Source organism: Chlamydotis macqueenii, chromosome 25, assembly GCF_036417535.1.
Source record: "Chlamydotis macqueenii isolate bChlMac1 chromosome 25, bChlMac1.mat, whole genome shotgun sequence".
NCBI classification, from domain to species: Eukaryota; Metazoa; Chordata; class Aves; order Otidiformes; family Otididae; genus Chlamydotis; species Chlamydotis macqueenii.
Genome location: NC_141580.1, coordinates 6,070,033 through 6,087,746, shown reverse-complemented (window position 1 = coordinate 6,087,746; position 17,714 = coordinate 6,070,033). Strand labels below are relative to the sequence as shown.

The following is a 17,714-nucleotide window of genomic DNA, read 5'->3' as shown; positions in this document are numbered from 1 at the left end:
GCTAATGCTGTAGATTGTCAGCCAGTAACCATATGAGCTGTACTTTGCAGTTGTTTGGAATCCCAAAAGATGTCCTCACTGGGAATAGATGTAGGAATGTGGTCAATCGTACCACCACTTCACTCTTTATAGATTATGCGTGTCGGGCTGATGGCAGTGAGAGACAGGGATCCCCACAGCAAGTTAGGCTGACCAGGGTCCCATGACCTCCTGCTTCCCCACACATAACACAGCAAGTCCAAACCAGTTCTCAGCTGCATCTAGTTCATTTCTACAATTCAGTTTGACTGAGGGTCTGTTAAGGTAACTTGGCTTCCCAATTATTGATAGTACTTAAATATTCTCTTTTTTTGTTAAACTTGAAAAAAAATTTCTACTTTCTCCCACAACAAGTAGGAATTAAAGCATTGGCACGACTCATGCATCCATGGTCACCTGGGTGCAAAGCAGGAATTCATGGGGGGCACCACCGGGCTCAAAATAGGCATTCAGGCACAAAGGGTCTTACAGACCACAGTTCTCTTTATGCTCCTCCCTCTATGGTCTGGGGAAGAGCTATCATCCCTTTTCATCACTGCAGGTACTGGGTGGCGCCTTATCATGCCCAGACACTAAGGCTTCGCGTCCTACCCACCAAGATCTGCAGCACCAGTTCCTGAGTGAGTCAATATCCTGTCCACATTCCCCAGGATTCCTTGTTCCCTCCAGATCCCAGGGAGGATCAAGCACCAGTCCTGCAATAGGGACACAGCAGCACAGGACACTCCTGCTATTTCCTGACCCTCTAAACTGCTCTTTTCTTCAATTATAAGCAGATTGTCACAGGGTTTTTCAAATACACTAGGAAATCTAGAGATGAGGATGAGGCCCTCGACAGTTAGAATTAGTTTCACATTCACAGGCCCTGGTCCTCATGGGGGACTTCAACCATCCCAATATCTGCTGAAGGAACAACACAACAGCACACAAGCAATCCTGGAGGTTCATGGAATGCATTGATGACAACGTCCTGACCTGAGTGATAGCACAGCCAATGAGGCGATGTGCTGTCATAGTTAAGCCCTGCTCAGGATCAAGCTACGCAGTCTCTCGCACACTCCCCCCACTATCCGAGGGGCTGGGGGAGTGCTGTTATAACAAAAAGGCTCGAGGTTTGAGATATGGACAGGGAGACATCCTTGAAGTTACCGTTACTGGCAAAAGAGACTGAACTTGAAGAAAACTATTTATTTATTATAATAACAAAAACAAAGTAGGATAATGAGAGAGACAACAAAAACAACTTCCTTCCACCCTTCACTCTCTCCAGGCTTAACTTCATTTCAGTTATCTCTACCTCCTCCCCCCCTCCCCGAGCAGCACAGAGAGGAAAAGGGAACAGGGGTTACGGTCAGTTCATCACATGTCGTTTTCTGCCTCTCGTTCCTCTTCAGGGGAAGAACTCCTCACATTCCTCCCCTGCTCCAGCGTGGGGTCCCTCCCACAGGCCACAGTCCTTCATGAAACTGCTCCGGCGTGGGTCATCTCTTCCATGGGGTGCAGTCCCTCAGGAACAGGGTGCCCCAGCGGGGCCTCCACGGGCCACAGCCGCCTTCAGGCATCCACCTGCTCCAGCGTGGGGTCCTCCCCGGGCTGCAGGGGGATCTCTGCTCCTCCGTGGACCTCCATGGGCTGCAGGGGGACAACCTGCTCCACCATGGTCTTCACCACAGGCTGCAGGGGAATCTTGGCCAGGAGCAGCATTACTCCTCCCCCTCCTTCTGTACTGACCTTGGTGTCTGGAGCCGTTCCTCTTACCAGAAATTCTTCACAACAGGCAGGCAGATGCCTCGCGGGTTCTCTTCACATCTCATCTCCTCTCCACTTCTTGCAGCTGGGCTGGGCCAAGTTGGGTCCAGACAGACACCTGGTGAGGACAGAGGCTGAAGATCATAAGGCCCACAAGTCTCATGCCTCACCTTCTTTGCCTCCTGCTTCTGCTTTTTCACTTTTTTTATGTTTGGGTTTTTTTAATAATTTTTCCCCATCTTAACTGTGTTATCACAGAGGCTTTATCATTGAACGTTCTATCACCAATTGGCTCGGCCTTGGCCAGCAGCATCCTAGACCCAGAAAAGTCCACCAGACAAAGGGGAAACTTCTAGCAGCTTCTTGCAGAAGCTGGGACTGTAGGCCCCCACTAAACAAAACCAACACAGGTGCTCTGCTGGATCTCACACTCACTAATAAGGAGGGGCTTGCTGGGGATGTGAAAGTCAAAGGCAGCCTTGGATGCAGAGACCTTGAAACGGTGGCATTCAAGATCCTGCTAAGAGGGAGCAGAGTGAAAGACGAAGAAAGCCCTGCACTTTTGGAGAGCAGATTTTGGCCTTTCAGAGATCTGATCAGAAAAGGAACATGGGATAAGGCTTTGAAGGGAAGACTGTGACAAAAAAGCTGGTTAATATTCAAGGATCACCTCCTCCAAGCTCAAAAGGAGTTAATAACAAGTATATAAATGTCAAAAAGCCACCAGGGAAAATGTGGACCCACTGCTGAATGAGACAGAGGCTTTGGTGGCACAGGACATGAATTTTTTCTTTCTCTCTGTCTTTACTTGCAAGACCAGCTTTCAAGAATCCCAGGTCCCACAGACCAAGGGGAAAGTCTGGCGCAAGGAAGACATACCCTTGGTAGGATAGGATCCCAGTAGATAATACTTTGGCAAACTGGATATACATAAGTCTATGGGCCCTGATAGGACACACCCACGAGTGCTGAGGGAGCTGGCTAATGTCATCGTGAGGACACTCAATAATCTTTGTACGATCATAGTGATTGGGAGAGGTGCCTGAGGACTGGAGGAAAGCAAGTGACACTTTCGTCTTGAAAAAGGCCAAGAAGGATGTGACGCGCAGATCAAACTCTACAACTCGGAAAGAGTTATAAAGCAGGCATGTTTATTCAACACGCACACCGACAGCACATTTTACCAAAAATTTATACCGTGCAGGTATACATATTCGTAGGATTGCACAATACAGACATACATAGCGGATGCAGTTGTGCTTCATACGCAGAGTGTCATCTTAATAACGTGCTGTTTGTGTTCAGATCCTTTCAAGTTTGTCACAGCCTCAAGAAGAGTTCAGAAACTTGCAGCTGGAAAAGCTTTGTCTAGCACCTTTCAGAAGATGCTCCTTGTAGTCTTAGGTAAGACCTAATTTTTTTTTTATTAAACGCTGGCCTCTTTGGGCTAATGATATTGTAACATTAATGATAATCGATATGAATTCTTTTTCTCTGAACCTTTCTTGATATTCTTGAGGTTTGGGTGATCTCGGACAAAATCAAACTTCTGTTGTGGTCTGTAGTGATTTAACAGAGTGGTTCCACCTTATGAGCTGTGTGGGTGAAAGGAAAACGCAACAGGATGTCTGATTTTTTTTTTAATGATAAATAAGTCATTGAAACTCCAAATTCCAAGAGTGTAAATGCTGGCAGGGAGAGTTTTTTAACACTGCATGTGCATGCTGAATAGGGATGTGGGGTATTCTGCTTCCAGGGGAAACATGAACTGAACTGCAGCACTTTGCATGTTCCTGTCGTGGTTCCAAGAGGAGCTCACAGACTCCTTAACAGAAGAGGAACAGAAGGGGCTTGTCCAGTTAAAACCAGTGGGTATTCAGCTTTTGCACTGGACCTGTGTGTTGACATCTAGAGAGCAGAGATACAGCTGTTCACTGTTACAGCCTCTGACATCCTCCTTTTATGCAGCAATTACCTTGACTTAAATCCCAGGGAGTAATCACATCTTGGAATTGTACAGCACACTAAAGCTTTAAAACTCTTGCTTTTTTGGGTTATCTTTGTGCAGCAATGTGCGTACATTTTAGATCGCCCAGGAAAGCGGGCAGCTAGGGTGCAGGACTGTTACTGTGCAGCTTGACAAGTCTGACGCATGGCAGTGTGCAGGATTGCTCTTCATAGAATCTGTGAGAGGGAAAATCCCGGTAAAGTCACAGTAGGTTAAACCAAATTATTTTTTTAATAGGTTCTTAAATAAATCAAACTCCCCATCTAGAAATGCACTTCATAATTTATCCTTGCCTAGAGGGAATGACTGTTAAAAGCATTGGTGAAATAAAATATTTTGTTAAATCCGTGCAGGAGATTGCCGGATCTGTTAGTCTGGATGGAACAAAAACACCCAGGTACAACATTAAAACTTTAATCACCATGCTCAATGAGATGAATTCTGCATGCCAGCACTTGCATGCAGCCGGTCCTGAGCAAAGGATTTCCATCTCGCTTGATTTGAAAACACTGCTGCTTACTAGGGGAGATCACTGACCCCGCGGTCTTTTGAAAGCAAGCATCCCTCTCACATGATGCATTACACGGCGCTGTGCAGCATCCAACTCCTCCTGCAGTTTGCATGGAGGAAGTGTCTAACAAACCTTACGACGCGTTATTCCATTTGATGTCACTGAGTCACCTCGTGTCCATGGGCAGCACTGTGTTCCTTTCTTCCTGAAGAGGAGCTGTAAAACACAAAGTAGTTTGGTGTGTGAAATAACTAACGTCCATCAGATATTTTTTTTTTATTAGTTGAGAAGAGCCGCCAACATCAGAAGGACATGGACCAGTTGGAGAAGGTCCAGAGGAGGCCACGCAGATGCTGAGAGGGCTGGAGCAGCTCTGCTGTGAGGCCAGGCTGAGAGAGCTGGGGCTGTTCAGCCTGGAGAAGAGAAGGCTCCGGGGAGACCTGAGAGCGGCTCCCAGTGCCCAAAGGGGGCTGCAGGGAAGGTGGGGAGAGACTCTTCAGCAGGGCCTGCTGTGACAGGATGAGGGGTAATGGTTTTAAAATAGAGGGAGGTAGATTTAGATTAGATATTAGGAAGAAATTTTTTTACGCTGAGGGCGCTGGAGCACTGGCCCAGGCTGCCCAGAGAGGCGGTGGATGCCCCATCCCTGGAAACGTTCCAGGCCAGGTTGGCCGGGGCTGTGAGCAACCTGATCGGGTTGGAGATGTCCCTGCTCCTGGCAGGGGGTTGGGCTGGGTGGGCTGTAACGGTCCCTTCCCGCCCAAACCCTTCTGTGATTCTATGACTCTAAGATGAAATTTCTGCTGGTCTGTTCTCTCTCTGCGTTTTTCTCTGTACGGCCCCTTCTTTCTGACTTCTTTTAAACCCGCAGAGAACTGCCCTAACACGCAATGACCATAAAGGAAGTGAGCAGCAAAGTCAAACAGAAAGCAAGAGTCATCCTTCACCTCCCCTGCCATCTCGCTTCCCCTGTGATGGTGTGGGGAAAAGGTAATTGGGTGCTCTCTCTGCAAGGCACCTTCCAGCCTGATAGGAGGAGAAACAGACAGGAGTTCGGAAGGACTTGCCCGGGAGGGGAGCTGCTGGTTGTCCTTTAGGTTCATTGCCTCTTGATGTCAGTCAGCCTTTCCAAAACAGAAATTTTCCTGAGTTGGTAAATTCCAGGGAAGCTGTCTCTTGTATGTGGTAAAAATATATTGCTTCCAGGTGCAGAGGGGTGAAGCTAAAATATGTTGTGGAGAAAGAAATTTATTTTTTATTTATTTTCGCAGGTCAGTGAATTGTCCTTGGAGCAGTTTGAACTCAAAGAAGTTTTCTCTGATCTGTTTTGATGATGAGCTCCCTAGCTGGGAGATGCCATCTAATTATTGCAGCTCTGTCTTCACATCGTTTCTAGAAGTTCTGCGGTGTTTGATTAGGAATGAAAGTCTTAACCCTGTGAAATGACATGTGTGTCATACCCAATGTTTTCTTTCCAAATACGTAACAGCGGAATAAATGGGCAATAATCCTGGTGTTACTAAAATTAAGACCCAAAAATATATGCTGGTTTTGGAGAGGAAGTGATTTCCAGGTCAGCTGTATATGGAAGCCAGCTTAGCAGCACAATTGTTACTTAGACAGCATAACAGATGTGCATTCCACTTATAGAAAAAGAAAAGGAATGAGCCCTCCCTGCAAGACCCTACAGCTCAGGTTCGCTCTGAGCTGCAGGAGAAACTAGGAGACGGCAGAGGGAGACGTCGTGCCAGCAGGGGTTCCTGTGGTACCCACACACATCTGCACAGGCACAGAAACAAGTATTTCCCCAAGTGAAATTTCTTTTAAAAAAATAAAACCTAAGTCTTGTGATAATGTGTTGAGCCACATGTGTTGAGCCCCAACTACTTGAATTTGGGGCATTATCACAATGTAAAGCGAAAATTATTTCTAATTTCAAACTGCTTTTTCGTTAAACTAAGTAAAATTTTGTAACTCTGGGTGATGAATGAATCTCAGAGGCAGCACAAGCAATGGGAAGGGGCATGAAGCTCCTCAGATGTCATTGTTTAGCTCTGCTCGGGAGCAGACTACACAGTCCCTCTCTCACTCCCCCCCACCCTCTGAGGGAACAGGGAGAGATTAGATAAGAAAAAGGCTCAAGGTTTGAGATAAGGACAGGACGAGATCCTTAAAGTTACCGTTACGGCCAAAACAGGCTTGACCTGGGGAAAACTACTCATTTTTTACAAAAACCAAAGCATGATAATGAGACAGAGAACAATATAACCTCACCCCAACCCCTCCCTCTTCCCAGGCTCAACATTGTCTCTACCACCTCCTCTCTCCCCGCCCCCTCCCACCCCCTCCCGAGCAGCACAGGGGGGAAGAGGGAATGGGGGTCGCGGTCAGTTCATCACTTGTCACTTTACACCACTCCTTCATGCTCAGGGGAAGAACTCCTCACATTCCTCCTCTGCTCCAGTGTGGAGTCCCACCCACAGGCTACAGTCCGTTGTGAAACTGCTCTGGCGTGGGTCGGAAATCCACCTGGTTTTCCTGCCTGGCTGTGCAGCCTTGGCTCACAGATAACAGGGCTGATGGGCCAGTTAGGGAGACTTCTGACTTAAAGCAAGCGGGATATTTTCTTTTTTTATTGTTAGCAGCGATAGAGCCGAATGGATGTTGTCAGATGAATCCCATTTCTGCCAAGTAACTTCTTTCCATTTCTACCAACATTTCAAAAGTTCAGCAGATGGTCTTGGTGAGCTGCTTTGCCACAGGTGTGACAAAGAGCTGTCATACACAGGTGGTTGTTTGGGTCCCAGCCTGCCCACTGAAAATCCAGATGCCAGAGCTCTGGGAGGATTCTCAATCCTCAGCTGGACAAGGCTGAGATCTGGTTATAAGCATCTTCCTGCTCTTGCCACTAACAAAGATACAACTATATACAAACCCTGGACTGTGCCCCCGCACCCCAACACCCTCGGCAGCCCCTCACTCGCTTCCTGCAGACAAGAGCCGTCCTCAACCCTCGTGTTCCTCCACAAGGATGGCCCCTCCCGGAGGCAGCGTGCCCCATGGCCAGAGGGAGGCTGCACGGCTGCGGCTCTTGTCACCCAGTGCTGCACCCAGTTGGGCCACTGCTGCTAAAGCCCTATGAGGGCTCCCCATCCCTCGTAGTCCTCCTCTTCCCATCTTGCTGGGATGCGCTTTGGGTACTGCGAGCACGTGGCAGCCTGCAGCATCCTGCTCCACGGGAAGGGACTGTTGCTCTGCCTTTCGGGATACAACAGTCTGGCAGAGGCAGGGGACTCCAGGTCATTGCATTTCCTCACGATCACAGCTTTTCTAGGGTATGCACCTGAAACACCAGAAAGGACATAACATCTGAGGAAACAATATCTGAGGAAATAACAGCCAAGGAAAGCCGCAGCAGTTCCTATGTCAGAACAAGAGATTAAAAGTATGCGATGGTATCGTCGCCATCCCACTTACTCTAGCTCGAACCGGCTGAAAATCTCCTCCTCCTCCTCCGAAGTCTCTTCATCGTATAGCTCAGTGATATGTTTTTTATGCTGGGAATCAAGGGGCTGGGACAGGGCTGTAAGCCATTCGGGTTTGGTTTGGCTTGGATCCCATACGCACGAGCACTGGAAAGCACCAGGCAAGGGAAGATTTCAGAGAGGGAGACAAACACCAGCAGTGCAGGTAGCAGGCAGGCAGCCAGAGCTGGCTCCTGCTCCCTGCACTTACATGCTCTCTGAAGTCATATTTGTTCTTCCTCCATCTCCGTTGCCGCAGTTTTTGAAAGAACCTGGAAAAAAAAAGGGAAAAGAAGGATAAAAAGTGGAGGCAGCAGCTGATGGCAGTTATTGGCAGGAAGGCTGCCTGTGCCCTGCCCTGCTGGGGAAGCAGCTACTGAAGGATTCGGGCAAGTGGCATTTACGGCACTGCAAAACATCTGGCTTTAGGGGCCTAAAGGGGGAGAAAAAAGGCTTTTGTGCAGCTGCACCCCAGAATTCACCGTTCTCGGTCCGTAAGCAGGGAGGCTTGGCCAGGGAGGGCTGCAGCGGGTGCCAGCTCCCTGCCAGCGCAGAACCCTCTACCTGCTCGGGGTGACGTTCCAGCTGACCCTGAGGAAGATGAGGAGCCCTACAAGGGAGGGACGGAGCAGGCTGACGTGGCTGGGATCGAGTCCTGGTTCAGCCTGGGTGTGAAAGGCATCTGGAGAGGACAGGAGCGAGCTCTTCAACAGCCTCTCCGGGGAGCAGGGCAGGGAGAAATAGGGCAGAGTCGTCCCCACAGCAGAGTTTTGCTGGGAACTGGAGCAGAGAGGAATTTCCTCAGGGCTGGGCAGCGTGGTCACAGGGATGTGGGACCACGCGGGAGCCCAGGGCCAACACATCCATCACATCCAGGCTGTAGCATCACCGGCGTGGAAGAGGGCTGCCGAGGTGGCTGGCTGAGATGAGAGTGCCGATCACTCGCCCTTTGGGGTCCCTGTTTTGGATCTCTTAAAAAAGCTACGTGTTTTAAACACAGGCTCGTGAGTCTTCAGCACACAGCAGCTGCGTGGTTGGGGCCCTCGGGGCTGAGGTGCTGTTCAGAGTAAAGACTGTTTGTGGCACAGCAGTGGCGCGGCGCAGGGAGGAATTACCATTTCCAGCAGGATTTACTGGTGCTTTGGGGTTGGGAAGTGCCTGCACGATTCTGGGAGCAAGCCTGGTGAAGGAGAGAAAGAGAGAGACTCGTAACATGAGGATTTTCTTCTCATACTCTGCAAAGCAAGGGAGTCCAAAAGATTCTCCCTCCAGTCGAGCCCCTGCTATACATGGCTAAGTCTGTGCCAGCATCTGTAGAACGAGCTCATCCTCCCTTCCCAGCTCCCCGCTTTGCCCTGCCTCCGGAATGACCTGAACTCCCAGAGCTCTCCTCATCTCGGCAATGCCTATGTCTGCCTTTCTTAGCTGCACAGTGCTTTGCAGGGTACTCCCCTCCTGTTTAACACCAGCCTAAAACACGTTCTTGGCTTTGAAAGTGACAAGGTTGGCAAAACATCTCCTGTGCTACCCACAGGCATCCGGAGCAGCACCCCAGGGCTCATAAACTGTGTGAGGAGGAGACAAGGCTTGACTGACAGCTGACTGTCAAACCAGTTGTCAGCTTACCTCAATGAGACAAATCCCAAGGAGAGTAACCATGATGACAATGGACACCAATATGGCTAACAAGAGACTGGAGCTGCCCATGTACTCTGGTTTCTGCTGGGAGAGAAGGAGAGGAAATCAGGAGGGAAGAGAGGGTCGCTCTTCCATCCCCCGCTGTCGAGAAGGACACACCCAGCAGCACCCAGTATCTCTCTCCTACCTTCCCTGAGGCTTCCTGGCCTGCTGGGGCCACGCTGTTGCAAACGTTCCCTTCTTGGAGACACCTGCCTGTGAGAGCATCATCTCGCCTCTCGCTGAGCCGCTGTACGAGCAGCCCCGTCTTGGCAACCATCTTTGCACAGGCCAGGTGGACCTCGGGCAGCCTGCAGTCCATCCTCAGGGTTCGCGTCATGTGGGCGATGAACTTCCGCAGGGCTTTGTCTTGGACCAGCAAGCGCAGGTGATGACTGACCGTGCTTTCAAGGAGGTCTCCTTGAGGCTCCGCACCGCCTGGGCTGTTGCGGCTCCCTGGTGCACGGAGGAAACGGGACCCTTTCTTTCGTGACGGCCAGGGTGTTTCTGTGGTCTGAGGGACGGCCGGTGAACGCTCCCTTACAGAGGAGCCCTCTTCTTCAGCTGTGTCCTCTAGCATGGGGCTTGCAGTGGGAGGGCTGTTGTTAACCAACAGGTTAGAGAAAAAATGCTCGTTTGTCTTTAGCCTCTGCTCTGCTTTACGTTCTGTCGGCGTGGGCTCTCCCTCTGCATTCCCATTGCCAAATGTCTTGTCAAAAAGCGGATTCCTTTTCTCCAGGTACGGGCTGTCTCCCTGCTTCTGCTCACTGGAAGTCCAGGCAGAGTCCTGCCTTGGAGATGGTGCTCCCTCTGTATCTTCTACAGCCTCCACATCCTGCATCCCATCAGTTTTGTTGGTCTGTTCCACAGCATCAGAATGGCTTTGAATCTCTAAGGGCCCAGACGAATGAGAGGCTTCTGCCAGGGCGTGCAAAAGGGAATGTTTCAAAGGAGTTGGGGCAGGCGTTGGCAGGGGGGAGATTCTGTTTTCCACAGTCCTGATGCTTTTAGCCTTCTGCAGCTGCGTCCTGAGCTCGGCTGTCAGTGCCTTTGCTAGAACGTAGAGTTCCCTTATATCAGCTGCACTGGTCCAGCCCATGTGCTGAATGCTCTGCAGCATCAGCATCAGCTTCTTGCTGCTTTTGCTTTCCTGCCTGGGTAGGTGCTGAGGGGAATGTGAATTTCTTCTGGAAATGTCCTCGCCCGGGTTACTGAGATCCCCGTCAGTGCCGGTCAGGCCCAGGACCACTGTAAAGGTTACGGTTTCACGGTGTCCGAGCGAAGGCTCCTTGGGCTTCAGGTTTATCACGCTGCTGGCGTTCAGTTGTCTGGACTGTACCGCTTCCATTATTTCTCCCTGTGTCTCTGCCAGAGGATCTGTGCGAGCTGTAAAACACCAAGAGAGCAGATCAGTGACTTGGCACCACGAGAAGCTTTCAGCCAAAACACTGGGTCAAAGGTTGCTCCTGAGAAGCAGGCGCCCATCTTTAAGACCAGGGAGTGTGTAAACTGAGTGGTGGGTGTGTTGCAGACGGGAAAAGTCTTGTTAAATCGATCAGATTCTGTCCCATCGGGGCAGAACAGATAGATGTTTCTTTTCTGGTGTCTCCCAGGGCTCTGTTTGGATCCGTGGGAATGGGCTTGCTGTTGGAGAGTTTGCCATAGGTCAACACAAGCCAGTGCTGAGATGCTAAAAGCACCACAAAGCTCTTAAACTGGGGGTGAGCCTGAAAGGCTGAATACCCAAAGACATGCAGTTTGCCTCTGGCTGGTTAGCCCAACTAGCCCAGCTAGCAATTTTCCAGCGCGGGTGGCAGGTCTGAGGTGCAGCTCAGCATGTGCCACCTTGCCAGAGCAACGCAAACAGCGCCAGGCACTTGGGCCGTGTCTGGGAGCCCTCTCGCCCCTAAGCTGGGACTGGCCAAGCTACGGTGGCACTGGAAAGGCTCAGCAGGTTGTCAGGGGAAATCTGGGGGGCTTACGAGCAGATGGTGCTCTCCAGCTGTAGGGAACGGTTCTGGGCATGCGCGATTCCCTTGCCTAGATGCGCTGTCTCGATCGGATGCCCGGCTGTTTGTTTAGCCGTGCAACCTATTTCTTCTCGAGAGGGTACTGGACACAGAAGATCTGTGCAATCACGTGTAACTTTTCAACCCCTGTTTTTTCCAGGTCACGTGCTCAGAGGGGAACCTTTTGTTCCTGGGGCTCCAGGAGCAGAGGCAGAGGCCTCCCAGGCCTCAGCTGAGCGGCCGGCACTGGCCTTTGGGCTGATTTAAAGGCCTCTCATGGATGGAACTCCTCAAGAGAGCTGCCCAGATTTAGTGTCCCTGGGACTGGCCAGGAGCCACCAGGCTGGGCCAATGCCATCGAGGTGGCCAGCGCTGCACACAGACTGGGGCCATGAGCAGCGTCTCCCAGAGCTGGAGGAAACCGGGCGCATTGGAGGAGTCTACAGCATCGGGACGCCTACCGCACTGGGGAGCTCTGGACGTGCACAGGTTCTCGCAGAGGAACTTGATGGTCCTGCACGGGGTTTCGATGGTTTGTTTCTCCTTGCAGAGGCAGCAGGCCACATCGCTGGGCAGAGTGCTAAAGAGAAGAGGAGAAAAGCCCAGCACCTCAATCCATGTCCTCAAGTCCAACTGAGGTGACACACAGAACGAGTCACGGTTTTGCTTGTATTTCTTCTACAGCTCTGGAAAACTTCCCACCCCTCCAGTTCTGATGGACAAACATGTTCTCCACATTTCTAACAGAGAATTTCTAAATTTCCAATAGAAGACAGACTCCTCTAGCGGCATCAAAATGCTGCCTTAACCTTTCAAAATGGAACCAATCCCAAAATGCAGTTTGAAACAGAAACACACCCCAACTCTTTCTAAAACTTCCCTTTGAAAAACCCAGAAAATATCGTCTAAAAGGTGAAAGCCTGTTTCTCAGCAGGTGAGTTTGGGAGGTTCCCAAAAGTAAACAGCAAACCTTAGGCTTGCTGGGGTTATCCTGATTTAGCGGTGAGCTGGTTTGTCTCCCAAGCTGAGCCCTTGTTTCAGCAATTGCCATCTGCTGGCGGCTGGGACCGAGTGCCTGCATACTCACAGCGTTTCCAAGTGGCCTGTTGTCACGAGGAGCGTGACCAGTGTCTGCTGAGTCACTTGAGTTGCACCCAGGTCTCTGAAAGGATGTGAAAAACCACGTTAAACTTTCAGGCGGCGTTACCAGAGCTCTGCTCTGAGAACAAGACCAGCACTCTGATCATTGTGCTGCTGCTTGCAGAGGGATCCACTTCTGCCTGATAAACAGAAACCGTCCAAAACCCTATCGCCTTTCTGCTTTGACCCATTCCCAGCCACGGGATCTGCATCAGGAGGGGATCCCACAGATCTCGTGGGAGATGTAAATGCAAACAGGGAGGATTCCCCGGCTCAAAACCCTCCTCTGCTCTCCCAGGAGTGCAGCTCCAGTCCTCGAAGGGAGGTGCTTCTTGCCAAAGAGGATGAAGCCACTGTGACATTGCACAGAGAGATTATTCCAGTGAAAAGAGGAAATGTGCTGAGCACAAAGCAAAGCGGCTGCGAGCAGGAAGGACCTCTGGAAAAAGCCTGGACGTCTTCCTGCCTGAGGAGTCACACGGATGCCAGCAGGAGCCACAGGATGCTGCGAACCATGATCAACGCAGGGCATCCTCTGCCAGGAGCTGTGTCAAGGCAGCGCGGTGGGCATGTGGCTGCGCAGGAGCCCAGGACTGCCGGCGTGAGCGCCCCTAAGACCAGGATCCCACCTTCTCAGCGCTCAAGCAGGAGTGGGGGGCATTCCCAGACCCTGCAGGCCACTCCACAGCCCCAGACCTTGACATCTTTGCTGGGGACACGGCAGAACTGCTCGGGGTTCTTGGTGCCTCGGGCAGAACACAGCTGGGAGAGGAGTGAGATTTGCTACTGGATCTCTGCTTTCCTGACAAGAGGGCACTCGAGAGAGACAAAGATCTACAGGAATCTGGTACAAATGAGTCAATACTTACACAAGTTTGACTGAAGGCAGCTTGAAGAACGATGTGTCAGCAATAACCGTCAGGGGGTTATGGCTTAGGATCCTGAAAAAAACAACACACCACTGTGAGGGGGTGACGGGAAGGGCACGAGCTGTGTGGGCAGGGGCACGTGGGGACGGCCTGTCCACACGTCCTCTAGGAAGATAAAAATCGGGCTCAGTGCTACGCGTGTGAGGAAGGGCCTGGGATGAAGGCTGGAGGCAGGAACAGATGCTGATGGGCTGATGCACAACATACATCAGGTCCTGATTGTCTCCAGCCACAAGAGCAAAAGCCCAGAGGTGCCGCTTCTGGAAAACACCACATCTCTTTCTCTCCTCCTCAGCTCACCCCTTCTCTTTGCTTCCCTCCCCCACAACTTTGATGCTCTTTTGGAGTCTTACTTTCCCTATTTTCTTACATTTCCACTGTCCACAAGCTTTTACCATGTTACTGCATCCAGCCAGGCAAAGCTCTGGCCTAGTCCAACAGGAATTGTTGCTCATAAGTTGTTCTCCCACCTCATTTGCTCTGTCACCTGAGAAGTATCGCACTTTTCCGGAGAGCAGGGAGACTCTGGGCTTTTCCTTACGCGTACAAACCCTCGGCAGGCAACACGCCCTGGCTACCCACGTCCTTACAGAAAGCAAATCTGCTCTTCCCCACCGTCACTGCGCAGCCCTGCTCTCATCTACCTTGACACAGGGGCACACTTACAGCTTCTGTAGAAACTGCATCCCGTGCCATGCCTGGAAAGTGCTGTTCCGGATCTGCGTGATCAGATTTCCACTAAGGTTTCTGGGGAAAAAGAAGATCACAGAAACAAATCAGGTCTGGCCTACAGCAAGCTGGAGCGAAGCAGTACGCATTTGTTGGAAACAGGAAAATCCAAGGTAGACTGGGGAAGAAACTGCTGTTTTCCCCTGGTTTTTTAACCTCTCAAGGAGAGGAAATGAAGAGCACACGTCTGCTTAATCTAGTTCTGTTCCAGGATACAGCAAGCCTTCAAGCCATGGCTTCTGTTATGGCAGCGTTTGGACAAGCACGCTGTGATCTCGCATCCTGACGTGGGTCATCCAGCCACCTGCACCGATCTCCTGCTCAGTTAGTCTTGTAGCAGGAGAAATGTCGGCATTGGTTGACAAACAACAGGAGCATTGTCCAGCACAAAAAGGGTTATGAACACAAACAGGCTGCACTACATACACGAGAAAGAGACTTTCAGAACTCACATAAACTCCACAAAAGGGACTGGCTCAAAAGCACGTTCCTCAATTGACTGGATTTTATTGTAAGATAAATCCCTGTGAAATGAAACACAAAATGTTAATCACATTTGCACTGGCATGTTTGCTTTCATTTGCTTTCACGCTGGCAGCGTATCTGTGTGACAGGGCTCTGATTCCACATGGTGTTTATATCTGACATGAGCTTGCAGTGTCGTGCAGCCTGTGACAACCCTCCTGACTGGAAGGGGCTCCCAACCCCAGTCCGCCCGGGATTTCAGCAGAGGGAGAGGGAGTGCAAGCTCCTCTCTTTCCACCTGGGACAGCCACCGCAGAGGCCATCCCCAGGGCGATCGGCAGTCTGGGGCTCTGTCTTCACCGCAACGGAGGTCTTTCCACCCAGACCCTAGCAGAAGCCAGGCACGCGTGGCCTTGGCCTTGCTCCAGGTGGTTCTCACCCCCAAAATGTTGCTCCTCAGATAAACAGAGCCGGGGCCAATCTCCCAGGCCGTGGGAGGTCACTGCTAGCTTGGCCTTAACTCAAGTCATCCAGCATCGGTGGGAAAGGGCAGCAGCCTCCTCCCCTTGGCCGGGTTTGGGGAAATGAAAGCTGCACCGTGTCCCTACGGGAACCTTCCCTCCGGGCACTACTGCAGCACCAGGACACCCTGCTCTGCTCTGGCCGTAGCCTGAGACCGAGGAGGAAGAAAGCGCACGTGCATGGGGCTGGGGAGAGCAGCAGGGGTCCAAGGGAGGGGGAGGCAGCAGCCCACCGCGGTGGGGAGAGGAGGGTACCTACAGGCGCCTCAGCAGGAACAGACCATCCAGCGAACGCCTCTTCACTGCCTCCAGATCGTTGCTCCGGAGGATTCTGGAACGAGCCAAACGGACATTTACTGTGACAGCAGCTGCTCTCCAGGAGGAAACGGGATTTTCAGGGGAAAAGATCCTGCAGCAGCTTCACTAAAACGTCTCTTTGAGTCACTACCGGGATCATCACCACTCCTTGCAGGAGCAGGCACTTGCTCCTGGCCTGCTGAAGCTGACTGTAGCCCGATCATTGGCTGAACAGGCACAGGGACGGTCCCATAGGACGCAAGGCACACAGCTCACGGCGTTTCTTGCCATCCCACGGAGCCCTGGGGATTCACACCCCTCCTTTGCTGAGCAGCTCCGCTTTGATTTCAGATGTGGGTGCTCGCCGTACCCTCGGCTCAAAAGCCACACCAACGGGACTGACAATCCCTGAACTCCCATACTTTAAATGCCAGAGGATACTTACAAGGTCTCAGCCCACGGGTATTCACTCCACGCTTTGTCTTCAATGGCAGGAATCAAGTTGACCGTGAAATCTCTGCAGGGAAATGATGGACACTGTCACCTGTCAGGAAGACCCCTGCCCCTGCCCATTTGGCTGCAGAGGTGGGAGCGAAATTCGCCTGGAGATGCAACAGCGTGGCCAGGCCGGCTTCACCCCTCGGCGTCCAGCGCGAGCCCCTCGACACCAAGATGTCTCCTGCCGGTGCCTCTCTCCCGGGAGGGGTCACCCGGAACAAGAAGCCAAGGAGGGGAAGATGGAAGGGGTCTGGCGGGGCCGACCACCGCTGGTACTCACAGGACAGAGAAGGCCCGGCGGCGCGTGCCCTGGGGGACGCTGGCCAGGGCGGCATGTTTGCAGTCCAACGTGTGCCGCTGGCAGTGGCAGGGGTGCGGGCAGGACCCCCCGCGCTGCCCCAGGCAGGGGACCGCCGCCAGCAGCACCACGAGCAGGAGCAGCGCGGAGGCAGAGCGCAACAGAGCCATGGCAGCGCAGACTGTGCCAGGGATCGCTGGGCGATGGCTGTGTTGTCCCAGGTCCTAGAATCATGGAATCATTGCACCACACAATAGCATCAGAGCGTCACGGAATCATTGCATCACAGAAGGGTTTGGGCGGGAAGGGACCGTTACAGCCCACCCAGCCCAACCCCCTGCCAGGAGCAGGGACATCTCCAACCCGATCAGGTTGCTCACAGCCCCGGCCAACCTGGCCTGGAACGTTTCCAGGGATGGGGCATCCACCGCCTCTCTGGGCAGCCTGGGCCAGTGCTCCAGCGCCCTCAGCGTGAAACATTTCTTCCTTTTATCCGGTCCGAATCCGCCCCCTGCTCTGCCTCCCCGCCAAACTGCCCCGCTGCTGGGGGTCCCCCCCCTTCCCGCGCAAGCGGCCCGGCCCCGCCGGGGCTGCCGCCCTCCATCCCTCGGGCCGCTCGTGGGGGCGCTGGGCCGCCGCTGCCGCTGCTCCCCCCGCCGCGGGCTGATGCCGGCTGCAGGCGGCTCTCTCGGCTCCCCCGGGCTCCCCGGGACCCCCGCTTCCTTCTCCCCCGCTTCGCCCCGAGGCGCTGGGCTGCGGTGGTGCGGACACCGCCGGCGCTGCCCCTGCCTCTGCCGAGAGCCCAGGCGGACGGGGGCTGGCAGCTCTGCGCTTCGGCCTCCGGCTCCGAGCAGGGCCGGCTCCGAGCGAGCGCCATTTCTTCCCTTCCAAATGCGTGAGCTTGCTCAGGGCCGTCTCCAGCTGAGTTTCTCCTCTTCTTGGGGGAGAAACAAATGTGCATCCACGTCCACACAATGTCCTGTGAAATTGCAACCTGGGCTCTGTCTCTAGCGCTGGGAAGGGAGCAGAAGAGCCTTTTCTCCTCGAAAGCTCAGGTTTTCACCTGTTTGGGGGTTTCCTGTGCGGTACAGGCAAAGGAAGTGTGAACCAAGAACTCTGTGGCCCCTGCTCGGCCGCTGTCACGCTCTCGTTTCTTGTCCCAAAGGCTCGGAGGCAGAAACAAACGGCACCGCGGAGGCTCGGAGCCTTCGTGCCCAGACCCGGATGACCCGAGCCTCACAGGAGACACGGATACGCTCATTTCTCAACACAAATGTCATGTCAAAGATGAAAATAGCACTTGTGTGAAAAAGCTGACAG

The 17,714-nt window shown here is 52.5% G+C and overlaps 1 protein-coding gene across 1 annotated transcript; it reads right to left on the bottom strand.

The window, feature by feature from the left end:
• Nucleotides 1-7,780: 7,780 nt before the first annotated feature.
• Nucleotides 7,781-16,564, bottom strand: LOC147597796 (leucine-rich repeat-containing protein 37A3-like). The gene is made up of 13 exons (XM_086766441.1): nt 16,377-16,564; nt 16,044-16,115; nt 15,561-15,632; nt 14,768-14,839; nt 14,253-14,333; nt 13,527-13,598; nt 12,605-12,679; nt 11,979-12,097; nt 9,657-10,894; nt 9,458-9,553; nt 8,396-8,496; nt 8,043-8,103; nt 7,781-7,939 (listed from the first exon to the last, which is right to left on the bottom strand). The coding sequence occupies exons 1-13, from the start codon at nt 16,562-16,564 to the stop codon at nt 7,781-7,783; spliced, it is 2,406 nt and encodes an 801-aa protein (XP_086622567.1).
• Nucleotides 16,565-17,714: the final 1,150 nt, after the last annotated feature.